We start from the raw sequence: 22261 nt of genomic DNA on the forward strand, positions 1-22261 counted from the left end.
TTTCTGCATTTTACTTCTGCTGTCTTTGCCTTTTTAAATCTTGCTCAAATTTTATTTGCTGTTGCACTGTAGCATTCAGTGTGGTTAAATGCTCTAATTGTTAACTTTCGCTGGTACACCTGTATTTTAATTATTCATACATACCTTCCAATTCTGTTCTTTTGCATTACATTTATTTTGTATGGATTTCATCCACAAAATGGCTTACCAAAATAATAAGAGCCGTCCAGATACAAGTCTACTTTAATGTAAGGCATTTGGCTTAAACCTGAAATATAGATTGGTGCTGGACTGGGGGTTAAGTGTACCTCAAAATACAAATTGAATAATAACTGAAACAGCAAGCTCTTACATACAGCCATGTGAAAATGGCCAGATAATTTATTTTTATGTTGTCAATTGAGAGATAAGCATTGGCCAGGACACTGGGAGTGCTACACTGTATGGAGGTGCTGCCTTTCAGATGAGACATTAAACAGAGGCACCATTTGCCATCTCACGTGGAGCTACAGGGTAGAATTTTCGGGTTGACAGACGGCCAGGACCTGGGGAGCGGCCAGAAAACAGACCACCCACCGCCATCGGCCCCCGAACTTGATTTCACCCTGGCTGGCCAATTAGCAGCCGGCCAGCATGAAAGGCACGCTGAAAGGCTCAGCACTGCCGGGGTGTGGGGGTCGAGCGCTGCAGTCAGTGCGGGCGTGGGGTGAGCGCGGAAGGGAAGCTCCCTGAAGCCAGAGAGCTGCCTCCGGGAGCTGAAGAATTTAAAAAAAAGTATTAAGTAAAGATTTTGAAATCAGAACAAAAATGTCCCAGCATCAAAGTCAACTGAACATATACATTATAAAAATTCTGTCCGTTTTTTTTAAAATTTAGTAACAGGGAGTTCATCCCGCCTGTGGATGAAGCTTCCTGAAAAACGCAAAGGCCGCCAGCCAACCGGAATGTTGGACGGGCGACAAAAAATCCCAGTTAATTGCACCACTAATGGGCTTAATAGCCTCTTAATTGTCGGCGGGTGCATTGCCGACTCTCACATGCACCTGCCGACTGAAATATCGCGTGAGAGCGCAGTGATGTTGGGACGCTCACCCGACAGCATGGGGCGCTATTTTACCTGCAAGCGGATCAGCCAGCATACTGAGTGAAAAATTCTGCCCATAAAGTTTGATCTTTCCGGACCGCTCTCTAATTTACAATGTACAGAAGGAAACTCATTTTATTTGGATGGCGTAAGGAGAATATAGTATTGGGTTTCTCCATTTAAATTTAGCCTTTGGGAGCAGTGTTAAAGGTGGACATTGTGTAACTAATACGGATCAACATTTCCCTGATGATAGAGTGAGTTAACGCAGGCCAACTGAGTTAGCCGATCGGATATGAAGCTGGGATGGGTCTGTTCAAATGCGCCAGTGTGTCAGTTAGCTATGGACAGGAAACCTTAACCAGGGCTTGGTTTCTCTGCTGAAAATTCCATGGGCTGGATTTTATGCTTTCCTGCTGGGTAAGGGAGGCAGTAGGTGAAGTGCGCAGCCCACTACCTCTCACCCCCTTCATTTCAGCACATCGAAACAAGCCTCTGCCAGTCACTTAGCAGCTGGCAGGCTGAAGCACTGGGCACTTTGCATTGTGAAACGGAGCTTTGTGCCCAATTGGGCATTTAAGTCGGGATGTCTTGCAGGAGTGAACGTTGCCCTAGTCCCAGAGAACCATAGGCTGACTGCTGATCGGAGAGGGACACGACTGGTGGTGAGTTTATCCTGAGGGTCACCACACCTCAGGTGGGGGGGCTGGGGGTGGGGGGGGTGGGGGGTGGAGGGGGAGGTGGGGGTGGGGGTTGGGGGGGGTTGGGGGGGGGGCGATTTTGCGAAGGCTGGGCCTTCATGGACGACCTCAGTTGGTATGAGAATTGAACCTGCACTGCTGGCGCCACTCTGAATCACAAACCAGCCATCCGACCAACTGAGCGCAGGAGAGAGGTCAGGCCAAGAACCAGAGGTCAGTTCAAGCCACCAACTTAAAGGACCACTTGTCCCAACCCCCCTTAAGCCAGCTTATATTTCACTTCTCTTCTATTTTTCCTTAGTTCTGTTGAAGAGTCAGACGGACTCGAAACGTTAACTGTGTCCCTCTCCGCAGATGCTGTCAGACCTGCTGAGTTTTTCCAGGTATTTTTGTTTTTGTTTTGGATTTCCAGCATCCGCAGTTTTTTGTTTTTAGCTTAAAGGACCCTTCCCTTTCACTCTACCTAATTGTTATGCTTGCCTATAAAATATGAACAAACAAAGTCTACGAGCAGCCAAATGCTGCCACCTTCAGCAGCAGACGCCGCTGCTAAGTGTAGCCATGGCCTTGTTTGCAGGTTTTTTCATCCACCCTTGTGCAGCCTCCTTATTCCTGGCGTAATTCACTCCCAACGTTTTCTCCGTGCGACTGGTGAAAATTGGTCTGGACAATGAAAAATTGCAGTCAATTGGCTTTTTAACAAGCTTATTAATTGTTCCCCCCCCGCCCCCCCAAATCAGTGAGCAGGTTTCCAATTTCAGTAGCCACTCACCTTCCATAATATCGGAGACTGGTGGGATGGTGTCAGGTTGCCAACTCAACATCGTCATGCCATATTTTATGTAGGTGGGGGGGTGGGGATGCGGGTCAGGGGTGGCCCACCTGATTTATGGCCATAAAGTCCAGCCCCATGTGTAGACATGGTAAAAGGGTTGGATTGAGATCAGCTGGGCTGTGTACCATAGTAGATTAGTCAGCAGTCGCACACAAAATCTGGTAACCTTGGCGAAGGGTCAGAGGGCTGCTGCCTCCAATGGTTATCTACCTCAACATGACATTCTTCAAAAAGTGCGGAAAATATTGGAAGAAGATTGGCTGAGTAGTGGATAGTGTAGAGGATAGCCATAATCTCCAAAATGATATAGATGGGTTGGTGGAGTGGGCGGTAAAGTGGCAGCTGGATTTTAACATAGAGAAGTGTGAGGTCATACATTTAGGGAGGTCAAACAGTTACAGGGATTACACAATTACAGAGGGGTAGATGAAGTGAGAGATCTTGATGTACAAGTACACAGGTCCCTGAAGGCAGCAGTTCAAGTAGACAAGGTTGTAAAGAAGGCATATGGAATGCTCTCCTTCATTGGCAGAGGTATAGAATATAAAAGTAAGGATATAATGCTGGAATTGTATAAAACACTGGTGAGGCCACAACTGGAGAATTGTGTGCAGTTCTGGTCACCACATTACAGGAAGGATGTAATAGCTCTGGAGAGAGTGCAGAGGAGGTTTACAAGAATGTTGCCAGGGTTAGAAAAGTGTAGCTACAAGGAGAGATTGGATAGGTTGGGGTTATTTTCCTTAAAACAAAGAAGGTTGAGAGGTGACTTGATTGAGGTGCTCAAAATTATGAGGGGAATAGATAGTGGACAAGATAAAATTGTTTCCCTTGGTGGAGAATTCTAGAACCAGGGGACGTTGATTCAAGATAAGTGGCAGAAGGTGTAGGGGGGACATGAGGAAGGACTTTTTTACACAGAGGGTAGTGGGTGTCTGGAATTCACTGCCCAAGTTGGGTGGTAGAGGCAGAAATTCTAAACTCTTTTAAAAAGTACCTGGATCTGCACCTTAAGTGCTGTAAGCTGCAGGGCTATGGGCCGGGTGCAGGAGGGTGGGATTAGAAAGGGCACCTGGGTGTCCTCGGGATGGCATGGACAAGATGGGCCGAATGGCCTCCTTCTGTGCTGTAACTTTTCTATGGTTCTATGGTTCTAACCTGCAGTTATTTCAGAAATTGCAGCCAGACACATACTTTACTCTGCCTTTGATGACCATGCACTGACATATTTGTGTTCATCGTAACGCTTTCAATGGGGCATTCCTGATGGTTATTGTTTTTGCATCTGGGTGGTAGTGGAGTCCACAATCCAACCTCATATCCTTGTAAACTGATGAATATTAATATCATGTTCATTTTTTTTAAAGGCCACAGGCAAACAGATTATTAATGATTGAAATGATCATTAGTTCCTCTGATGCTTTTGCAAGCTTGTCTGCAGTAGTGAGAATCTTGCTTCAAAGGTTATCATTAACAGATCAGGACAGTTTCTCTCTGAAGACATTTTATGCAGCGGAAATAGAAAATCAGTTTTTGAAAGAAAACTGATCCTTTCCTTACTTAAATGAATTACAGTTAACTGAAAAAATTTTGCTTTTACCATTAGGGTTGGCAAGGAGCATGTACTTTAGTTAAATTCAAATTTATTTGGGTCCGTGATACAGAGATTTGCAGCTCGGAATTAATATTGATACCCTCTGGAGGTGCATGTTTGCACAAATGCTACTGGAATTATTATACTAAAGTTCCCAGCAAAGAATAATTGACAAGCTGCAAATTTAAAGTTCCAACTTTGCACCATCTCGGCCTCGTTTCTCTCTCTTTCACCCCCAGGTGCCGAAGCAGATAGGCAGCATTCTAAGCATTGTGGAAGGAAGCATAAGGTGACAAAGAGATCAAGTGAAAAGGCAGTACTGTGGTTAATGGATTTTAACGTAGACAAATGTAAGGTCATCAACTTTTGCCCTGAAAAGGATAGAACAAGGCACCCCTTGAAGGCCCAAAGAGACTTGGGGTTTGGGAGGGGACGGGGAGTGGGGGGCTGGGTGCTGTCAGGCTCATAGATCAATACGTTTTTAAAAATTCATTCACAGGATGTGGGTGTCGCTGGCTGGGCCAGCATTTATTGCCCATCCCTAATTGCCCTTGAGAAGGTGGTGGCGAGCTGCCCCCTTGAACTGCTGCAGTCTATGTGGTGTAGGTACACCCACAGTGCTGTTAGGGAGGGAGTTGCAGGATTTTGACCCAGCGACAGTGAAGGAACGGTGATATATTCCCAAGTCAGGATGGTGAGTGGCTTGGAGGGGAACTTCCAGGTGGTGGTGTTCCCATCTATCAGCTGCCCTCGTCCTTCTAGGTGGTAGTGGTCGAGGGTTTGGAAGGTGCTGTCTAAGGAGCCCTGGTGAGTTCCATGTCATGAGTAGGTACAAAAAATAATCAAAATGTCGGATAGAATTCTGGCCTTTATGTCTAGAGGACAATAGAGGATGGGGTGTACTGGGGTAAAAGTCACGCTTAAGCTATACAAAGCCCTAGTTAACCCATGCATTGTGAGTGGCTCTCAGTACCACTCTTTGGGAAAGATAAATCAGCCCATGAGAGAGAGTGCCCTATAGATTTACCAGCATGATACCCGGACTGAAGGCAAGGAGAGATTATGGAAACTATGGTCATGTACTCTGGTATTTAGAAGGTTAAGGGGTGATTTGACCAATGTTTTCAAGACATTAAGAGGAACAGAAAGAGTCGATGGAGAGAAACTATTTCTGCCTTGGGAAGGTCCAGGACATAACCTAAAAACTAGATCTAGATTCAAAGTGAAATTTGGAGATAATTACACACAAAGGATGTAGAAGTTTGGAGCGTTCTTGGAAATATATGATAGATGAATTGTTAAATTTAAATCTGAGATTAATAGATTTTTGTTGACCTAAGATATTAAGGAATATGAATCAAAGGTGGGTAAACAGAATTGACACGGATCAGCAGTGATATCATTGAATGATGCAATAGGCTAGAAGGGCTAAATGGCCTCCTCCTGATTCTGTGATCCTAGATGAGTCAAGAAAGGGAAAGAGCAAAGTGGTGAAGGGGGGGTGGGAGCAGAGGGGAGGGGAAGTGGGGGGTCAAGTGCTTGAATTCTAAAGTTGAATTTTCTGATGACTAATAGTTATCAAAAACTTTGACAATCAGTGCCTCCACCTGATGATGCACAAAAACAAGGGGGAAAATACTTTTCTCATTCAATTCTCATTTTGGAGACTTCCAGAGAATGCTGACCAAATGCTGGATGGATGACTGTGCCCTATCCACACTGTAAGATCTATGAAAATAAAGTATGGGTCAAAAGAGGGATAAGAAGTCAAACTTCTGTTGCAGTGGGGTTAGTAGGATTTTGCGCACTTTGTTTCTCTTTGCGCTGTGGAATTAAGAGACGAATCAAAATGCCATTAACAGTCCCTTAGATGCCAGATTACTGGTTATACTAATGTTCTCACTCCCTTCAAAGCAATGGGTCAACAGTCTGGGGATTGATATAAAATGTATATCTGAGTCTTGGCCTGCTTTAAAGCAGTTTTGGATGTCAGAATGCCAGTTCTATTTCTTTCTTACTTTTTGAAGGACACCTTGAATAACGAGTTGCATGATTTTTGGTTTTGCACATTTGAAATGTGTTGCTAAGCCAGTATATTTTCTTTGTAGTAAAATATTAATCAAGTGAAGAGCACAGCTAGCCAAGATAACTTATTCCATTTTGTGCAGGCTTTTTGGCAATTAGTCTTGGATGCAACATTGATATCTTAAAGATCCCATCGTATTAATGTGAGATACAATGGTCCCACCTCAGTAATTTCTTATCTTGGCACTGGAGCCAAAGTAGATGTTTGATTGCAATTGTGACCTGAGGTCAGCTGAATTTCTTTGGATGAATGCTTTCAACCTTGTCTTTTCTTACTTGCAAATACAGCTGCTGGCAATTCTGTAGAATGCACATGAAGACATCAAATAGTGAACATTATGTGCTCCCTTCAGGACTTTGATGATAAGGTCTGCACCATACATGGTAACTGATCTCTTATAGGTGTCAGCTGTGGCTCAGAGATAGCACTCTTGGCTCTGAGTTGTGGGATCAACTTCACAGCAAAGATTTGAGCGTCAGACTTTGTCTGACTTTCTAGTGATGGTGCAGTGTTTTTACTCACAATAAGAGGTTTTGGTGGAAGAATTAACCCAGGCTGGTCTTTTGGTTCAAGCTGGTTTATTTTCAAGACAACTCCTCAGTACTACTGACTGCCAAGTAGCTTCCACACAAAGTGTTCCATCTTTTGCTTTTTATTCTATTTAGATGGGATAATCAATGCTTATCACCTGTTTAACTAGCAATTGTCTTTAACAAGGTGATTGCCAGGCAGTGTGATTATTTATACATTGACAAGTGTCACTGGTACTATATTTTGGGTGAGATGTTAAACAGGGGCCCTGTCTGCATCTCAGCTAGACCTTAAAAGTCGCATGGCATTGTTTCGATGACAAGGAAGGTGGTTATTCCTGGTGTCCTGAACAATATTTATCCTTCAATCAACATTACTGAACAAAGCAGGTTAGCTGGTCACATTGCTGCCACACTTCTTACACAACAATGGTAATATTTCAGAAGTGCTTCACTGGCTGTAAAGCATTTCGGAATGTTCGTAGGCCATGAAAATTGCTATATCAGTGCAAAGTGTTTAATCTCCGCTAAGTTAGCAGTGGGAGAGGACACCACATTTAGTCTCAATGCTACTGAGATAACGAAAGAAAAGTCACTCAAGGGTTTTCCCTCTCATTGCTATCCAGTGACTACTAGAAAGTGTGATTCTCATCCTACTTGGATACCCGCACATTTTTATTGGCTTCTCATGCCCATTGTGCCAGAGGGTAAATGCGAACTTGTCCATTTTGGCTGGAAGAATAGAAAAGCGGCATACTATTTGAATGGAGAGAGGTTGCAGAACTCAGTGGGTCAAAGGGATCTGGGTGTCCTGGTACATGAATCACAAAAGGTAGGTACAGCAAGTGATTAGGAAGGCAAATGGAATCTAGTTGCTTATAGTAAGCAGAATGGAATATAAGAGTAGGGAAGTTTTACTGCAATTGTATAGAGCCTTGGTGTGACCACAACTAGAACACTGTGTACAGTTTTGGTCTCCTTATTTGAAAAAAATATATAATTGCTTTAGAAGCAATTCAAGCAAGGTTCACTCGACTCATTCCTGGGATGAAGGGCTGATCTTATGAAGAAAGGTTGAACAGGTTAGGCCTGTTCCCATTGGAGTTTAGAAGAATGAGAGGTGATCTTATTGGAACACATAAGATGTTGAAGGGACTGGATAGGGTGGATACCAGGAGGATGTTTCCTCTTGTGGGAGAAACTAAAACTTAGCGGCATAGTTCAAGGTCTCCCTTTTAAGCCAGAGATGAGGAGAATTTCTTTTTTCTCTCAGAGGGTCATTAGAGTGTGGAATTCTATTCCCCAGAAGGTAGTGGAGGCTGGGTCTTTAGATTTATTCAAGGCTGAGTTAGATCGATTTTTGTTAGACAAGGGAGTCAAGGGTAATGGGTTACAGACAGGAAAGTGGAGCTGAGACCACAAGCAGATCAGCCATGATCTTATTGAACGGTGAAGCAGGCTCAAAGGGCCGAATGGCCTAGCCCTATTCCTAAGACATATGTTCCTATGATCTCCATTTTAATATCTGCACATATTCAAGATTGTGTTGTACATCCATATTCCTTGAGCCTGGGATTTTCAAGGTGCCCATTTCTTTCATGCTTCAGAAATTTCCCCCTACTGACATTTAATGGGATTGGACTTCAGTTCATTATTAAGACATTTGAATGAATCAAATACACCATGGTCGGGAACATTTCTCTTACTGCTTATTTCCAATGTTAGACATATAAAGGCAGAATTTCACGAGTGTGCTGGGAGGCCCGATGTCTGCCACCAAAACTGGCGACAACCACGTTGACTTGATCTCCAGGAGCCCTGGCATCGGGGCTCCCAACTCCACAGGGGACATTCAATTGCTGCACTTCCCCCAGTCGGACAAAAATCCTTCCCCCGAGATCTGCCGATGCACCATGGGCTGCCAACGCCCCTATACTGGCAGCGCCACCTGCTGGGGATACACTTGGGCCTTCACTAGGGTTCATCATGGGATCCCTGGAGAAAGATAAGGGAGGGCATGTTAGGGGTCACAGAGGGCATTGCCGGTGAGTGGTGAGAGGGGTATTAGAAGAAAGGTCAGGAAAATGGCTCTCAGTGGGACTCCCACTTCCTGATGCTGGGCCCCTCAATCGGGCACTGTGCCTTTGAACAAGAGCCCTTCGTCCTCCCAAAAAGGCCTGTTGGGTTTGCTTGTTGGTCTCCCAACATGACGAGACCCCATCGCTGGTTGAATACCACCGGCTGTGGAAATGAGACTTTTAAATGGGAAATTAATGCCCATTTTAGGGCCTCAAATAGCATCCGGGCAGGAAGGCTGTGCACAAGCCTTCCCACCCCCCACCCTCCCACCTAAACTGCTACCCCGCCCATCTTTCCCACCTTAGGAACTCGCCTCTTAGGTGGAGGGTTGCATGGGTGTATTAGATTCCGCCCATTGAAACAATTTGTAAATTGCGGAAATAATTTATTCCTTTGTTTTTTTAATATTTTGAGCCTGTTAAAGAGTTTGTAGTCTTTACTAGTGAATTCACTCCATGTACATTTAATAGTTGTTAGTGCTGTAGTATTTTAATCTTTGAAGTGATGCTTGCATTATTAACAGCTTCTTAAACATTAAACATATAGCATATTTAGTGTGACTACTGAAGCTATTTGGTGTTAGATAAAGGACTCTTTTGATTTGGAATGCATTGCCTGAAATGATGGTATAAATGTAGATTCAATCGTAGCTTTCAAAGGGAATTGGAAAAGAGAAAGATGTGCAGAGCTATGTTGAAAGAGTGTGAGAGTAGGACTAATTGGTAGTACTTTCAGAGAGCCAGCACAGGATTGATAGGCCAATTGGCCTCTGTCTGTGTTGTATGATTCTATGGCTGGCTGCGCTGGAACGTGATAGCAAACCAGCTTTCTGCCAGTTATCATTCGATGATGATAGCCTGGAACAGGCTGAGTCATAGATTCCTTAGGTAAAAGGAGATGATTATTTGATATGACGAGATAAGAATAGTATGGCAATGAGTAACTTCCACCTTTTTTATTCTTTCATGGGATGTATGCATTGTTGGCAAGGGCAGCATTTGCCCATCTCTAACTGCCCTTGAACTGAGTAGCTTGCTGTGCATTTTCAGAGGGCAGTTAAGAGTCAAGCACATTGCTGTGGGTCTATACACCAGACCAGGTAAGGACAGCATATTTCTTTCCCTAAAGCCTTTGATCTGGTTGTCAGACAAGTTTAGACCTGACACAAAATCACAGTGAGCAGGAAATAAGAGGAATTTTAGAGGCATAATCCTGCAACGTTATGATCAAGTTAAATCACCTGATGTGATAATTGTGGTGGGTGGCTTAAATGTTAAAATCAGTGAAGGAACATGAGCAATGCGCGTCCGTGAAAATGGTCTTTGATCGAGAAATGAATGAGGAGAGAGACTGATACAATTTTGTCAAGAAACAGATCTGATGGTGGCAAAGACCTTCTTTAGACAACCAAAAAGGAGACTTTGCACTTGGAGAATACCAGGTGGTATGTATAGAAATCAAATAGGTTATGGTCTGAATTTTTCGGCTGGCATGCGGGGGTGGGTCTGACCCGCCTGCGTGTAAAAATGTCAGCGCGCGGGTGTGCGTCCCGATGTCATTGCGTTGTCTCGCGGGCACGAGCCGGAGTCAGCTGTGCATCCGCCAATAGCTGATAGGCCTATTAAGGCCATTAACAAATTAATTAATTACATCACCTGTCCAACCTTAAGGTTGGCGGGCAGGCGAAAAGGCCAAGAGGCCTTCATGCTTTTTAAGAAGCGGGATGAGTTTTCCTAAAGCTTTTACCACTTAAATTTTTTTAAATTCCGAAATATAAAACCACGTCCTATCTCATGGTCACAGTCACAGGAGGGGATGTGTTTAATTAAATTTCCAAACCAAGTAAATGTATTTATTTATTTCAAAAGTGCTTCAATCTCCCTGAGGCACGGAGCTGCCTCAGGGAGAATGAAACACTCGGCACATGCGTGAAAGAGCACTGGCCCCGACTCTCCCTCCCCCACCTCCCCACCCCCGCCCATACAGGTAGTGCTGAGCACTACGGCTCCTGTATTACTGGCCTTAATTGGCCCCATCCCCGCATGTAAGATGGCGGCACGGAGCTGATCGTGTGACCACCCCTGCCCACTCCTGCCAAGCCTGCCCACCGACTGAAAAATTCAGGCCTATGTGAAGGTTAAACAACGTTTTAGAAACAGTATAAAGAAGGCTCAGACAAATCCCAGCATGGACATAAATTCACATCACTTTCATCTTAATTTTTGCCACAAAGAGAGACTGAAAATATCAAAAAGGCAAAAGATGTGCAGCCATTTAGTCCCTGACATGTTGAAGGATGAGAACATCAGAGAGGCATTCACTCTTAAAGTTTAAAAAAAAAACAAGCATGAATGTCCCAAGACTGAGGAAACATAGCAAGCAGAACCAGAAAGAGAAAGCAAATGGAAAAACATGGAAGTGAGTACACAATATGCTGCAAAGGGATTATTACTAAAATGGAAAAGGAAAAGAGACGAGGAGTGGATGACAGATGAGATACCAGCAATGATGATAGAAAGAGGAAAGAAAAGAAACACACCTGAGTATGGTGACATTGAGAGCACAGTAAGGAATCCATGTAGGTGGGAAAAAGATAAATTGTATAATGAGATGTGTGCTGAAGTGTTAGAGCTGTAGAGAAATCACAAAATGAAAACAAAGCGCCAGAAAGTGAAATCTTTGGCAGATAGATAAAAAAAGGATAACAACAGATATCGGGTGAGTGAAAGGGAAAGATGGTAAAGTATTGTTTGAAAGGGATGCAGTAGCAAAAGGATGGACAGAATATATAAGGGAATTGTATGATAATCCAAATTGAGAGAGTCCTCAAGATATAGAGGCAAATGAGGACCAAACATTATGATATCAGAGGTAAAGAATGCTTTGAAACTGATGAGTACAGGAAAAGCTCCAGGCATAAATAAAGTAACAACTGAACATCTAAAAGCCTTTGGGGAAACAGAATTAGAAATGATAACAGAAATTTGTGATCAAATATATACCAAAGGATACATCCAAAACGACTTGAGACATTCAATATTCATTAAGTTAGCTGATAAATCTAAAGCAATGGAGTGCAATCAATTTAGGACTGTAAGCTTAATGAGTCATGTCATTAAACTGATCTTGAAAATCCTAATAAAAAGAAATAATAACAAATTTGTGAAATGCAGTCTGGATTTAGACTTGGAGTAGGAACAAAAGAAGAAATATTTAACCTAAGAACAATCATTGATAAATATCTACCTAGAAATAAACAAAACACATATATATTATATATATATATATCAATATGTCTCATAGACTATGAAAAAGTGTTGTGTTTATCACTAAATACTAATAGACGAGCTGTTGAAATGTGACATTGACAGTAAAGATGTGAGAAAGCCTCTATTAGGACCAAATAGCAAGCATCAGGCTAGAAAATGGACAATCAGACACATTTCAAGTGAATAGAGGAATGTGACAAGGCTGTGTACTCCCAGGGGTAAAAATTGGAAGCAGTACACTGACGACACATGCAGTTTCAGAAAGCACCCTACAAAATATCGTAGATCAAGCAAAATCTAAAAGTTCAGAATATGGATTGAGTATGAACACTAGAAAGACAAAAACAATGGTATTTAGAAGGAATACATTAGAAGAAACTAGACTGAAGATGTAAGTGGATGGTGTCACACTGGAGCAAGTAGATAAGCTTGTCTGTTTATGAAAAATGAGAACACAAGATGGCAGATGTGATGCCAAAATTAGAAGGAGCATAGAGAGAGCCAAACCTAATTTTGTGAAGGTGGAGGAGGTGTTAACAACAAGAAAACTCAAGCTTGTAACGAGGAAGAAACTCATAAGATGCCACATTCTATCCACTTTTCTGTATGCCTCAGGAGCCTGGACAATAAATAATGAGTTGCGGAAGGAAGTAGAGGCCTTTGAAATGTGGATGCCAGGTAGATGCTAAAAATTCCACAGTCAGACAATAAGACCAATGATGAGGTGCTTGAAATTGCAAGAACAAAAAGATCTCTTAAAGAGTGACATCCAGAAAAGACCATCTACAAGATGCATTGCAGAAACTCACCTTAGGCAGCACCTTCCAAACCCATGACAGCTAACACTTGGAAGGACAAGGGCAGCAGACACTATCACCTGAGAGTTCCCTTCCAAGACACTCTCCATCCTGACAATTTCGGCCCAGGTGATGAGAGCTGAAAAGCTATGGAGATCTCTTGTAGAGAGCAGCAGTGTGAGGGGTTGACCTAGTCATAGTTGGATGACTGATGTCACAGAGTGGTTGCAGATGAGCGACAGTGGATGTGTGAGGATGACGTGTGTGACATTCCATTGGTAGGAATAGCTACAAGCAGCAGCAGAGGACATTAGTGATCCAGATGGTTTTTTGATGAATGTTTCATAGTCGCCGTTACTGAGGCTCGCTTTCAATTCCAGATCTTATTAATTGAATGTAAGTTCCACCATGGTGGGTTTTGACAGAGTATTAGTTTGGACCTCTTTTTACTCGTCCAGTGACATTACCACTGGGCCACCATCTACCCCTGAATCTAACCAATCCAAACTACTAGGAAACCTCTCATGGATGTGTGCTTACTGATTCAGGATGGACAAATATAGCACATGGCTACTTAATGTAGTGTGATCTCACGGAGAGAGGAATGTTATGCAAAAATGATAAGAAATCATCCACCAATATGGCCAACAGTTATTTTTAGGTTTTTTTTTTTATTCGTTCATTGGATGTGGGCGTCGCTGGCTGGGCCAGCATTTATTGCCTATCCCTAATTGCCCTTGAGAAGGCGGTGGTGAGCTGCCTTCTTGAACCACTGCAGCCCATTTGGTGTAGGTACACCCACAGTGTTAGGAAGGGAGTTTCAGGATTTTGACCCAGCGACAGTGAAGGAATGTCGATATATTTCCAAGTCAGGATGGAGAGTGTCTTGGAGGGGAACTATCAGGTGATGGTGTTCCCACATGTCTGCTGCCCTTCTCCTTCCAGGTGTTAGCAGTCATGGGGTTTGGAAGGTGCTGCCTAAGGTGAATTTCTGCAATGCATCTTGTAGATGGTACACACCTTCTGCCACTGTGCGTTGGTAGTGGAGGAAGTGAATATTTGTGGTTGGGGTGGGCTGTTTTGCCCTGGATGGTGTCAAGCTTCTTGAGTGTTGGAGCTGCACTCATCCAGGCAGGTGGGGAGTATTCCATCACACTGCTGGCTTGTGCATTGAAGATGGTGGGCAGACTTTGAGGAGGTGAGTTACTCATCGCAGGATTACTAGCCTCTGACCTGATCTTGTAGCCACATTCTGTCAAGATATTTTGCTTAAAGGAAAATGTTTTATGAAATTAAATATTTTTTAAGGGTTATGGCAAAAGATTTCTTCAGACTTCAGTCAGCATGTAAATGTTATAATGACCACATGAGGAGTGGTGAAATTACTCCTCTATTCTCCTACTCCAGGTTTGATGTAACAGGGCTTCTTTTTGTGAGTTTAGAGAGGATGTGCTTTGCCAATTCTGTAGGAGTCCCACTATTTACACTTTCAGATCGCGAAGAGTTAGGTTTTCTTTGGTTAAACAAAGAACAAGCTAAATTTATTGAAACTATTTCCCGAACTAAAAAAACCCATGTAAATCATAACCACCATTCATATGTGACACATTCGTCTGGGCCCACACACACCTGTACAGATGGCAGAGAAAGAGGATAGGCCATCAGGATTTTTCCAGTTCACAAAAGATAAAACAAAGGGGTATATGGTTAGCTATTCCTTGGCTGGTTTCTATCACCTGATTCCACATTGCAGCCATTTTGTTCCATTAACTTCCTGGGTGTAGTTGCATGGAGCAGATTTCCACATTTTATCCCCAAAAGGTCTTGGTTCGCAGTAGATTTCTCTTGTCAGGATAATTATTTTACAAAACAGTGCACGATACATCCGAGAGAGAGAGGCAGAGAGGGCCCACAGCTTCATCAGCCTTTGTTCAGTCAAGCATTGTCTTTTGTTCTCTCTCTCTCTCCTGCTTGGTAAACCGTCCTTAAAACACTTTGTTGGCTTTATATTCCAGAGAAATTCTATTAGTTCATAGCTGCTGCAGTTATTGTTTCAGAACAGGTAATTGCATTTTGATGTCTCATTTCAGAAACATTTGAAAAGTCACAAGATGGTGTGAAGCTGACAAGGGATGGGATTTTTCACGCTCCCTTGGGGCTTGAGTGTCTGTTTTTCATCCCACTTTGTGGAATGCAAAACTATGGTGGGGATTTTCCAGTCCCAATGCAGGCACGACCTGCCGCGGGCAAAGTGTCACCCCAGCCAGATGTCCATTGACCTGCGACGAGACCGGAAGATCCCAGTGGCGGGTGGGTGTGGTAAAACCCCGCCCTATGTATTATAACAGTTTGGGCAAGTTTCATCATTGTCTCCTGAGGGTTCCAGTTTTCTTTTAAATCCAGCCACGACGAGAAAAAAGAAAAATTAGGAATTGTATCATTAAAAAGCAGACCCTTATAACAATGTGTAGAGATCTCCTTAAGTGAAATATACCCGTATTGTGTGTAAACAATCTTATCAACTTTGAAAACTAAGGTCTGAAAAGAGCACAATGCATAAGTCCTTGATGATTAAAGAAATTTGTGGAGTGCAGTGCAATTGACCTGCTTTTCAGTGTGCAGTTAGTGACAGGAGGAAGAACAATCTTCCTCCGTTGACAGTACAGACACATCATCGCACAGGGTACCAGCTGAAAAAGAGAATCAGGGGCTCATGTCACAATTTCATGCAATTTTCCTTGACAGGAGTTTCCCCTCGTTGTCATCAGGAGGACAGAATGTTACTGTGGATTTGCCACAACTCACTTCACACTTCATGACATTGCGAACGACCAACTCTGCGGAAAGCTGTCAACTGACACTACAACAGAGTTCTTGGGAGATGAAAATTATTGTGTTATCTATCAGACTCCTGTTCAAGGTAAAACTGAAAGATCACATTCTGTGGCTTTACAGTGACATGTTGATTTGAAACCTAAATACATTATATTTTTTGTTCTAGTCAGATTCTTGAATTCAACTAGTAGATATGTAACCGCGTATCATCAGGGTTTTTGCATTTATCCATTGAGTCCTTTTAAAGTATTTTTTCATTATTTTTTTGTTTGTGCATGTGAATTTTTAAGCAATTGTAATATGAGGGGATGGAACATTATCCAACGTGAGTACAAAGCCCTGTCATTGAGAACAGAGGTATAGTACTGCTTCCAGCTACAAATTCATGGACCATCAGTAATGTTCCCCAGCTTCAGAAGAGCACCCACTAACTGAGCACCAGTAGGACATGGTTCGATTCCCCCAGCAGCCATCATTTGACCCTTCTGATTAAGATTAAACATTTGAGGCCAAATTAGGGAGAGATGCTCACCAGGTTTTAGATTGAATTTAAATCAGTTCATTCCATGTAACACCCTGACACAGGCAGAAGAAAGAGGAGCCTTTCACTTAATAGTTTATGCTGGATTTGAGCCTTGGTCAGAAGAGTGAGAGCTGTTTAACCCTAAGTACCAACCACCCCTGTGTTACTGCTTCTTACACATACCCATCTGTGAATTAGCTATGGATGTAAAATGGAGGGGGGGATAAAAAATCTTAAAAGAATAATCCGTACAGGATTAATACAGCACATATTAATATACCACAATTTAACATATTTTAAGGAAAATCTAAACCACAAAAAAATAGTAAAAATGCTGTTATTTTAAAATGTCAGTACTGAGCTTAGAAACTGATTAACAGAGAGGCCGCTGTGGACCCTAATTTAACTCTCTGGTTGGAATTTTCTATGATTGTCTCCTAACTCATTGCCTGAGACCATTTAAATAGCTTGGCCCTCTGAATGGGATATGGATTTCCTGCCAGTGTTTAATATCCCAGCTGTCTTCAGAAGAAATTGGGGGATGGGGTCGGGGGGTAGTTACCATTAGCTCATCTTTTATTCCTGTTTTAGGTGCAATTTGTGATGATATTCAGAATTACTCTAATGCTGTGTGTCACTTATTGCCTTATTCATTTTCAGGGGCAGAATGCTGACTCACTGATATGCACATATCACACTTAGATAGAAAATCCACCTTAAATCCATCTTAAGCATGGTTCGCACACCAGAAATCTGTGCAGTTGGGTTTGAAGGGGTCATACCACATGATCCTCCAGGGATTGCGCGAAAGACAACACATTGCTGCCTTGGTCAGGAAAAGCAGCGAATCCAAAACACTAATCTGCATTAGTCCCAATTGGTCTGATTCAGATCACTTTGGATGCTGATTCTGAATTTAAGTATTTTGCATCTTTCTTTATTTTCTAAGCAACATATATGTGCAGAGGAATAAAATGTCCTAAAAAGCTACCTAGTGGGAATTAATTAAAACCCCATTCTTCCTCACAAAATGTTCCTTCTAATCCAATCTATTGCAGTTTAATCTTTGGATGAAGATATTGCATATTCAATCATATCCCAGCCAAGTGCATTGTACTGATTGTCTGGGCACCACAGTTCTGAATGTGATAAGAGGATACTTTGGCACAATTGTGGGCATTCTTGCATGACAAGCCCCTACTGCGGCAGTGAGTGAGTGCGTAGTGCCTGATGCCATTGACAGATGGAAGCAATGATGGAAATTAAACAGCCAAGAAAGCAAAGAGGGAGTAAGACTTTCCATCAAAATCTAAAGGCTGATAAAATAGCAGAAATGAACGGGTTGTGTGTAGTGTAGCAGGAAATTGAGGAACGGCAGTTTGATTGAAGGACATGACCTGACAATCTCATCCTTCAAATGACCGGCCTATCCTCAATTCCCAATATGGTGCAGGACTTCATGATTCCTCAGTCACTATATATATATTCCTCTGTGCTATTCATTATTATTACCTGCTGTGGTGAGACATATATATCTCTCTCTTTGCTAAACTCAGAAATCTCAGTCCTGAGCTGATTTAAAATGTTTATTTCTCAATTTGAACACTTACCTGCCAAGTATCCCTCACAATTAAACATTCGCACATGAACATGATTCATGGTCTGTTAACATTACACCATGTCTACTGGAATTAATTCTTCATTATAATTAGCAAAAGTAGGAATATTTATAGAAAAGCAAAAAACTGAGAAAATAGATGGGAATAAGGAGGGAACATTTTCTGCTTTTTAAAATGAGCTGTTTGGTAAGTCCGAGATGGGTGTTGATTATTGTTTTGTTCTTGGATAGAGTATCGAAAGAAAAAGGCAGTAGGAATGAACAGTCGCTTTGTTTTTGACTTTGGCATCCTAAATCCCAAAGTGGCAGGTATCCAAACTGAAAATCCAAATTTCAAACCGGACTCAGAGAAAAATCCCAAAACAAACTGTAGGAGAGTTCAGAAGAGAAACTCGCACTAGACTGAAATAGAAATACGTTTTAATTGATCAATCCATAACAATTGCACATCACAGTGGAACAACGTCAAAGACTGCCAGGGAGACTAAAAATAAATGTCATTAACTAAAAGAGAAAACTACGAATAATTTTGTCATTTCCTTTCTTTCATTCCTTTGTTGACCGGCGTGAACATGATGGGCCGAATGGCTTCCTTCTGTGCAGTAGATGTCTATGAGCCTTTCACTCAAGATCTACAGAATACGCAAGAGCACAATATGTCCTTACGGGGTTGCATATTTTTAGGAATAAATAGGACCAAATTACTGCACTACCCATGTGCAGGGCAATTTACTTTCAACCTTATCTTCCTCCAAATCATTCAGATTGCATTCAAATTAAATGAAAAGATTTTTTTCTCTCTCAAACCTAAAATGTTTAATCCAGTTGATTTACAATGGCCTACAATGAAACTATATCAGAGAAAAAAAAATCAGGAATTATAACAGATTTCATAGACCTCCACTTCTTTTCTAGACACCAGATGTACAGATAGGAAGTTCCTGCCTACAAAAACCAAGGTAATGGTTGCTCTCTCCAGCTTTCCAGGTGCTGGAAATACATGGGCAAGGCACTTGATAGAACACGCCACCGGATTCTACACTGGAAGCTACTATTTTGATGGGACCCTTTATAACAAGGGTATGTGTTCTACTTTGTTCTACCCCAGAAAGCCAATTAGCGAAAGTTTAGAATTGGAGCCAATCTTTACACACTGTATGGCCTACGTTTGCTCCTATGTTCCTTTAATAGCGTTTTATGAGTTTTTCAGTGTCCGCTGGATAACTGAAGCCTCAATACTCAAGATGTGACACTTCTATTTGTAGTACATCTGACCATACAGGTATTAGTCAATCCCTGAGTACATCAGTTGAATAAGACACGTTTGGCATCTTATCTGTTTATCATTTACAGGGAAATATAATAACAGGTGTCGATATGATTTTAAATTGATTTAGGAACCAATAAAACAATTAGTCATTCTATATGTTTATGTCTTCTAAAATAAATAAGTACCTTCTCTTCTTTTGAACTGGTGTTTTTCACTATCTTTGGTATAATTATTTCTTGCAATCTACTGTTCTGTTTTTAAATTTATGAAATTTGGATGCATTTGGCATTGAATTACAAAATGAACAGCACCCAATAGACTTACAGTCAGGATTGATCATGTCTAACAGTCAAAATAAATTTAGTACTGCAACAATCTTATTCATAAAGATATTTGTAACTTGTCATGTAAAAAAACTATTATGGTGGCATTAGCCCTGAACCCAATCTTTTTTTTTATCCTTTCATCGGATGTGGGTGTCAGCATTTGTTACCCATCCCTAATCTCCCTTGGACCAAGTGGCTGGCCACACCATTTCAGGGGGCAGTTAAGAGTCAACCACATCGCTGTGGGTCTGGAGTCACATGTAGCCCAGACCAAGTAAGGATGGCAGACTTCCCTCCCTCATTGGTGAACCAGATGGTTTTTATAACAATCGACAGTGGTTTCATGGTCACCATTACCGGTGCTAGCTTTTCAATTCCAGGTTGTTGAATTCAAATTCCACCGACTGCTGTGGTGGCACTGGGACCCTTGTTCCCAGGAGATTAGCCTGGGTCTCTGGATAACTAGTCCAGTGACGACACCACAATGCCAGCATCTCCCAAAGGAATTAAAATCTCATTTGCGTTTGAATAAACTGCATACATTGTTAGGAATGTGTGATGGTGCTGTCCAATGCTCAGTTGGCATTGTTAACTTATTTCTCATTGTTAGGTTTCAAAGGGGAAAAGGACTACTGGAAAAGTGGCCGGACTATCTGTATAAAAACTCATGAGAGTGGGAAAAGAGAAATAGAAACCTTTGATGCAGCCATCTTGTTGGTCAGGAACCCTTACAAGGCTTTGATGGCAGAGTTTAATAGAAAGCGTGCTGGTCATCTGGGATATGCATCGGAACGCCACTGGAAGAGCAAAGGTAAAAAGGGCAGATCCCGTTCTAACAACCGAATGGCTTTCCACAAAAGAGCATAGAGGGTGATGTTCAGCTGTTAAATTTTACAGACCCGGTGCTTGTCATGTCAGTGATTACCCAGTCACTTTGATAGATTTCGTTGGCCAGAATATTACCGTCAGCGTGCTGGGGCGGGCCCGATATTCCGATACATAAAATGACACGAGATGACATCGGGCGGGCACCTCCACGTCGTTTCCGTATTGTGTTCGGCGAGGGGCGCCCACTGAACTGTCAAAGGCCTATTAAGGCCATCGAGAAAGTAACCTACCTTGTTAAGAATGCTGTCTGTCCAAACTTAAGGTTGGACAGACAGGTCCATTAACTAGTTCAATTAGTTTTTAAATGGCCTCAATTGGCTGTTGACAGGTCGCTGGGCACACAGCTGATTCGGCTGCACCCCCACCGACCTGAAAATTGAAATGATGTGGGGTGACATCGGGAGTTCCACTCAACATCATCCCGCATCATTTTATGCGTGGATGAGCGGCACCCCCCACCCCGTTCGCCGACCTCAATATCCTGGCCATAGTTAACGTTTCGAGTCTGTATGACTCTTCGTCAGATGCTGCCAGACCTACTGAGTTTTTCCAACATTTTCTGTCTTTACTACTGCAGCTCTGTACTCTGATATGCAAAATTACTGAACAAAGTTTAAACTTTTTCTCTGCAGAATGGCCAGAATTTGTCAACACTTATGCCTCCTGGTGGGCCTCCCATACTTTGGATTGGTTGAAATATTGTAATCGAGTACTGGTGGTTCACTATGAAGACTTGAAGAGAAATCTCTTGCTTCAGCTGAAGCGCATGGTGGAATTCCTGAATGTCACTGTGTCCGATGACAGACTGCTGTGTGTCGAAACTCAAAAGGACGGAAACTTCAAACGATCTGGTCTGAGGCAGAAAGATTTTGATCCATTTACACTTGAAATGAAAAGTGTAATTAATAGTTATATAGAGATGGTGGATCAGGCTCTCAAAGTGAAAAATCTCACAGGACTACCTGAGGAGTATCTGCCCAGATGATATAGCTAAAGAGGTAAACAATGTATCACCACTTCAAGCCTGCATTCCTACGGTAGTGTGAAGATGATAACAGCATCAGAAGATCAGAAAAGAGGGTAAAGATTAGGGTGTTGTAACAAGAATAGATCAATAACCTCATGCTGCAGAGGACAGGGATCTTGAGTCAAGGAAAAGTGTGTCTTATTCAATTGGATTTCATGACGCAAGGTACTTTGACCTAAGTCTTGTTGTCATGTGTCTCTGGAATTTTTTATAGCACAGTTAGATGTCCTTTAACTCTTTCCATTCCAGGATGTTTCCCCACAAGATAAGACCGGAGTCAGAAAGAATTTGTGGCCTGTTTACAGTAGAATACAATTCATTTTTTTTAAGGAATGTAGAAATATTTTCAACAATTCATTCAGACATCCCCATAAGATGATTGTGCTAACATTGACCGTTGCATTATAAATGTAAGTTAAAGTGTAAATGAGAGAAGAACTGCTGACCTCTGTGTTTCAAGGACTATCTCGTGGAGATTTGCTTGAAAAGGTTTCACTGATTGTTTTACTGTGAAAATACTAGCAGATCTCAGTGAAATAAAAATTACTGGGTAAAGCCTTCAAGATTAGAAATTGCTGTTTGACATAAGAATGCATCTGTATGTTGTTCTTCTGCCTGCTATTTTAATGGAGGTATTTTAAAATAGTGGACAGAGGAATATCATGCAATTGTGTTCAACACTTAGACACTAGCATCAGAGTAATTTCTAGGCTGATGTAATATTTGAAAAATCCAAATTTACTTTAGTATTAAGCATATTTTTCTTCACGCCCTTTTCTCATTTATTTTCTAAACTAGA

At 42.1% G+C, this 22261-nt stretch overlaps 1 protein-coding gene across 1 annotated transcript in view; it reads left to right on the plus strand.

The window, feature by feature from the left end:
* LOC121283511 (WSC domain-containing protein 1-like) overlaps window positions 1-21420 on the plus strand; it is an 87325-nt gene extending 65905 nt beyond the window's left edge. The window contains exons 5-8 of the mRNA XM_041198178.1: window positions 15721-15895; window positions 18867-19031; window positions 20158-20358; window positions 21068-21420. Of these exons, the coding sequence (XP_041054112.1) occupies window positions 15721-15895; window positions 18867-19031; window positions 20158-20358; window positions 21068-21420 (894 nt within the window). The remainder of the gene's footprint in view (window positions 1-15720; window positions 15896-18866; window positions 19032-20157; window positions 20359-21067) is intronic.
* The last annotated feature ends 841 nt before the right edge of the window (window positions 21421-22261 follow it).

Source organism: Carcharodon carcharias, chromosome 10 (assembly GCF_017639515.1).
Source record: "Carcharodon carcharias isolate sCarCar2 chromosome 10, sCarCar2.pri, whole genome shotgun sequence".
In the NCBI taxonomy this organism is placed as follows: domain Eukaryota; kingdom Metazoa; phylum Chordata; class Chondrichthyes; order Lamniformes; family Lamnidae; genus Carcharodon; species Carcharodon carcharias.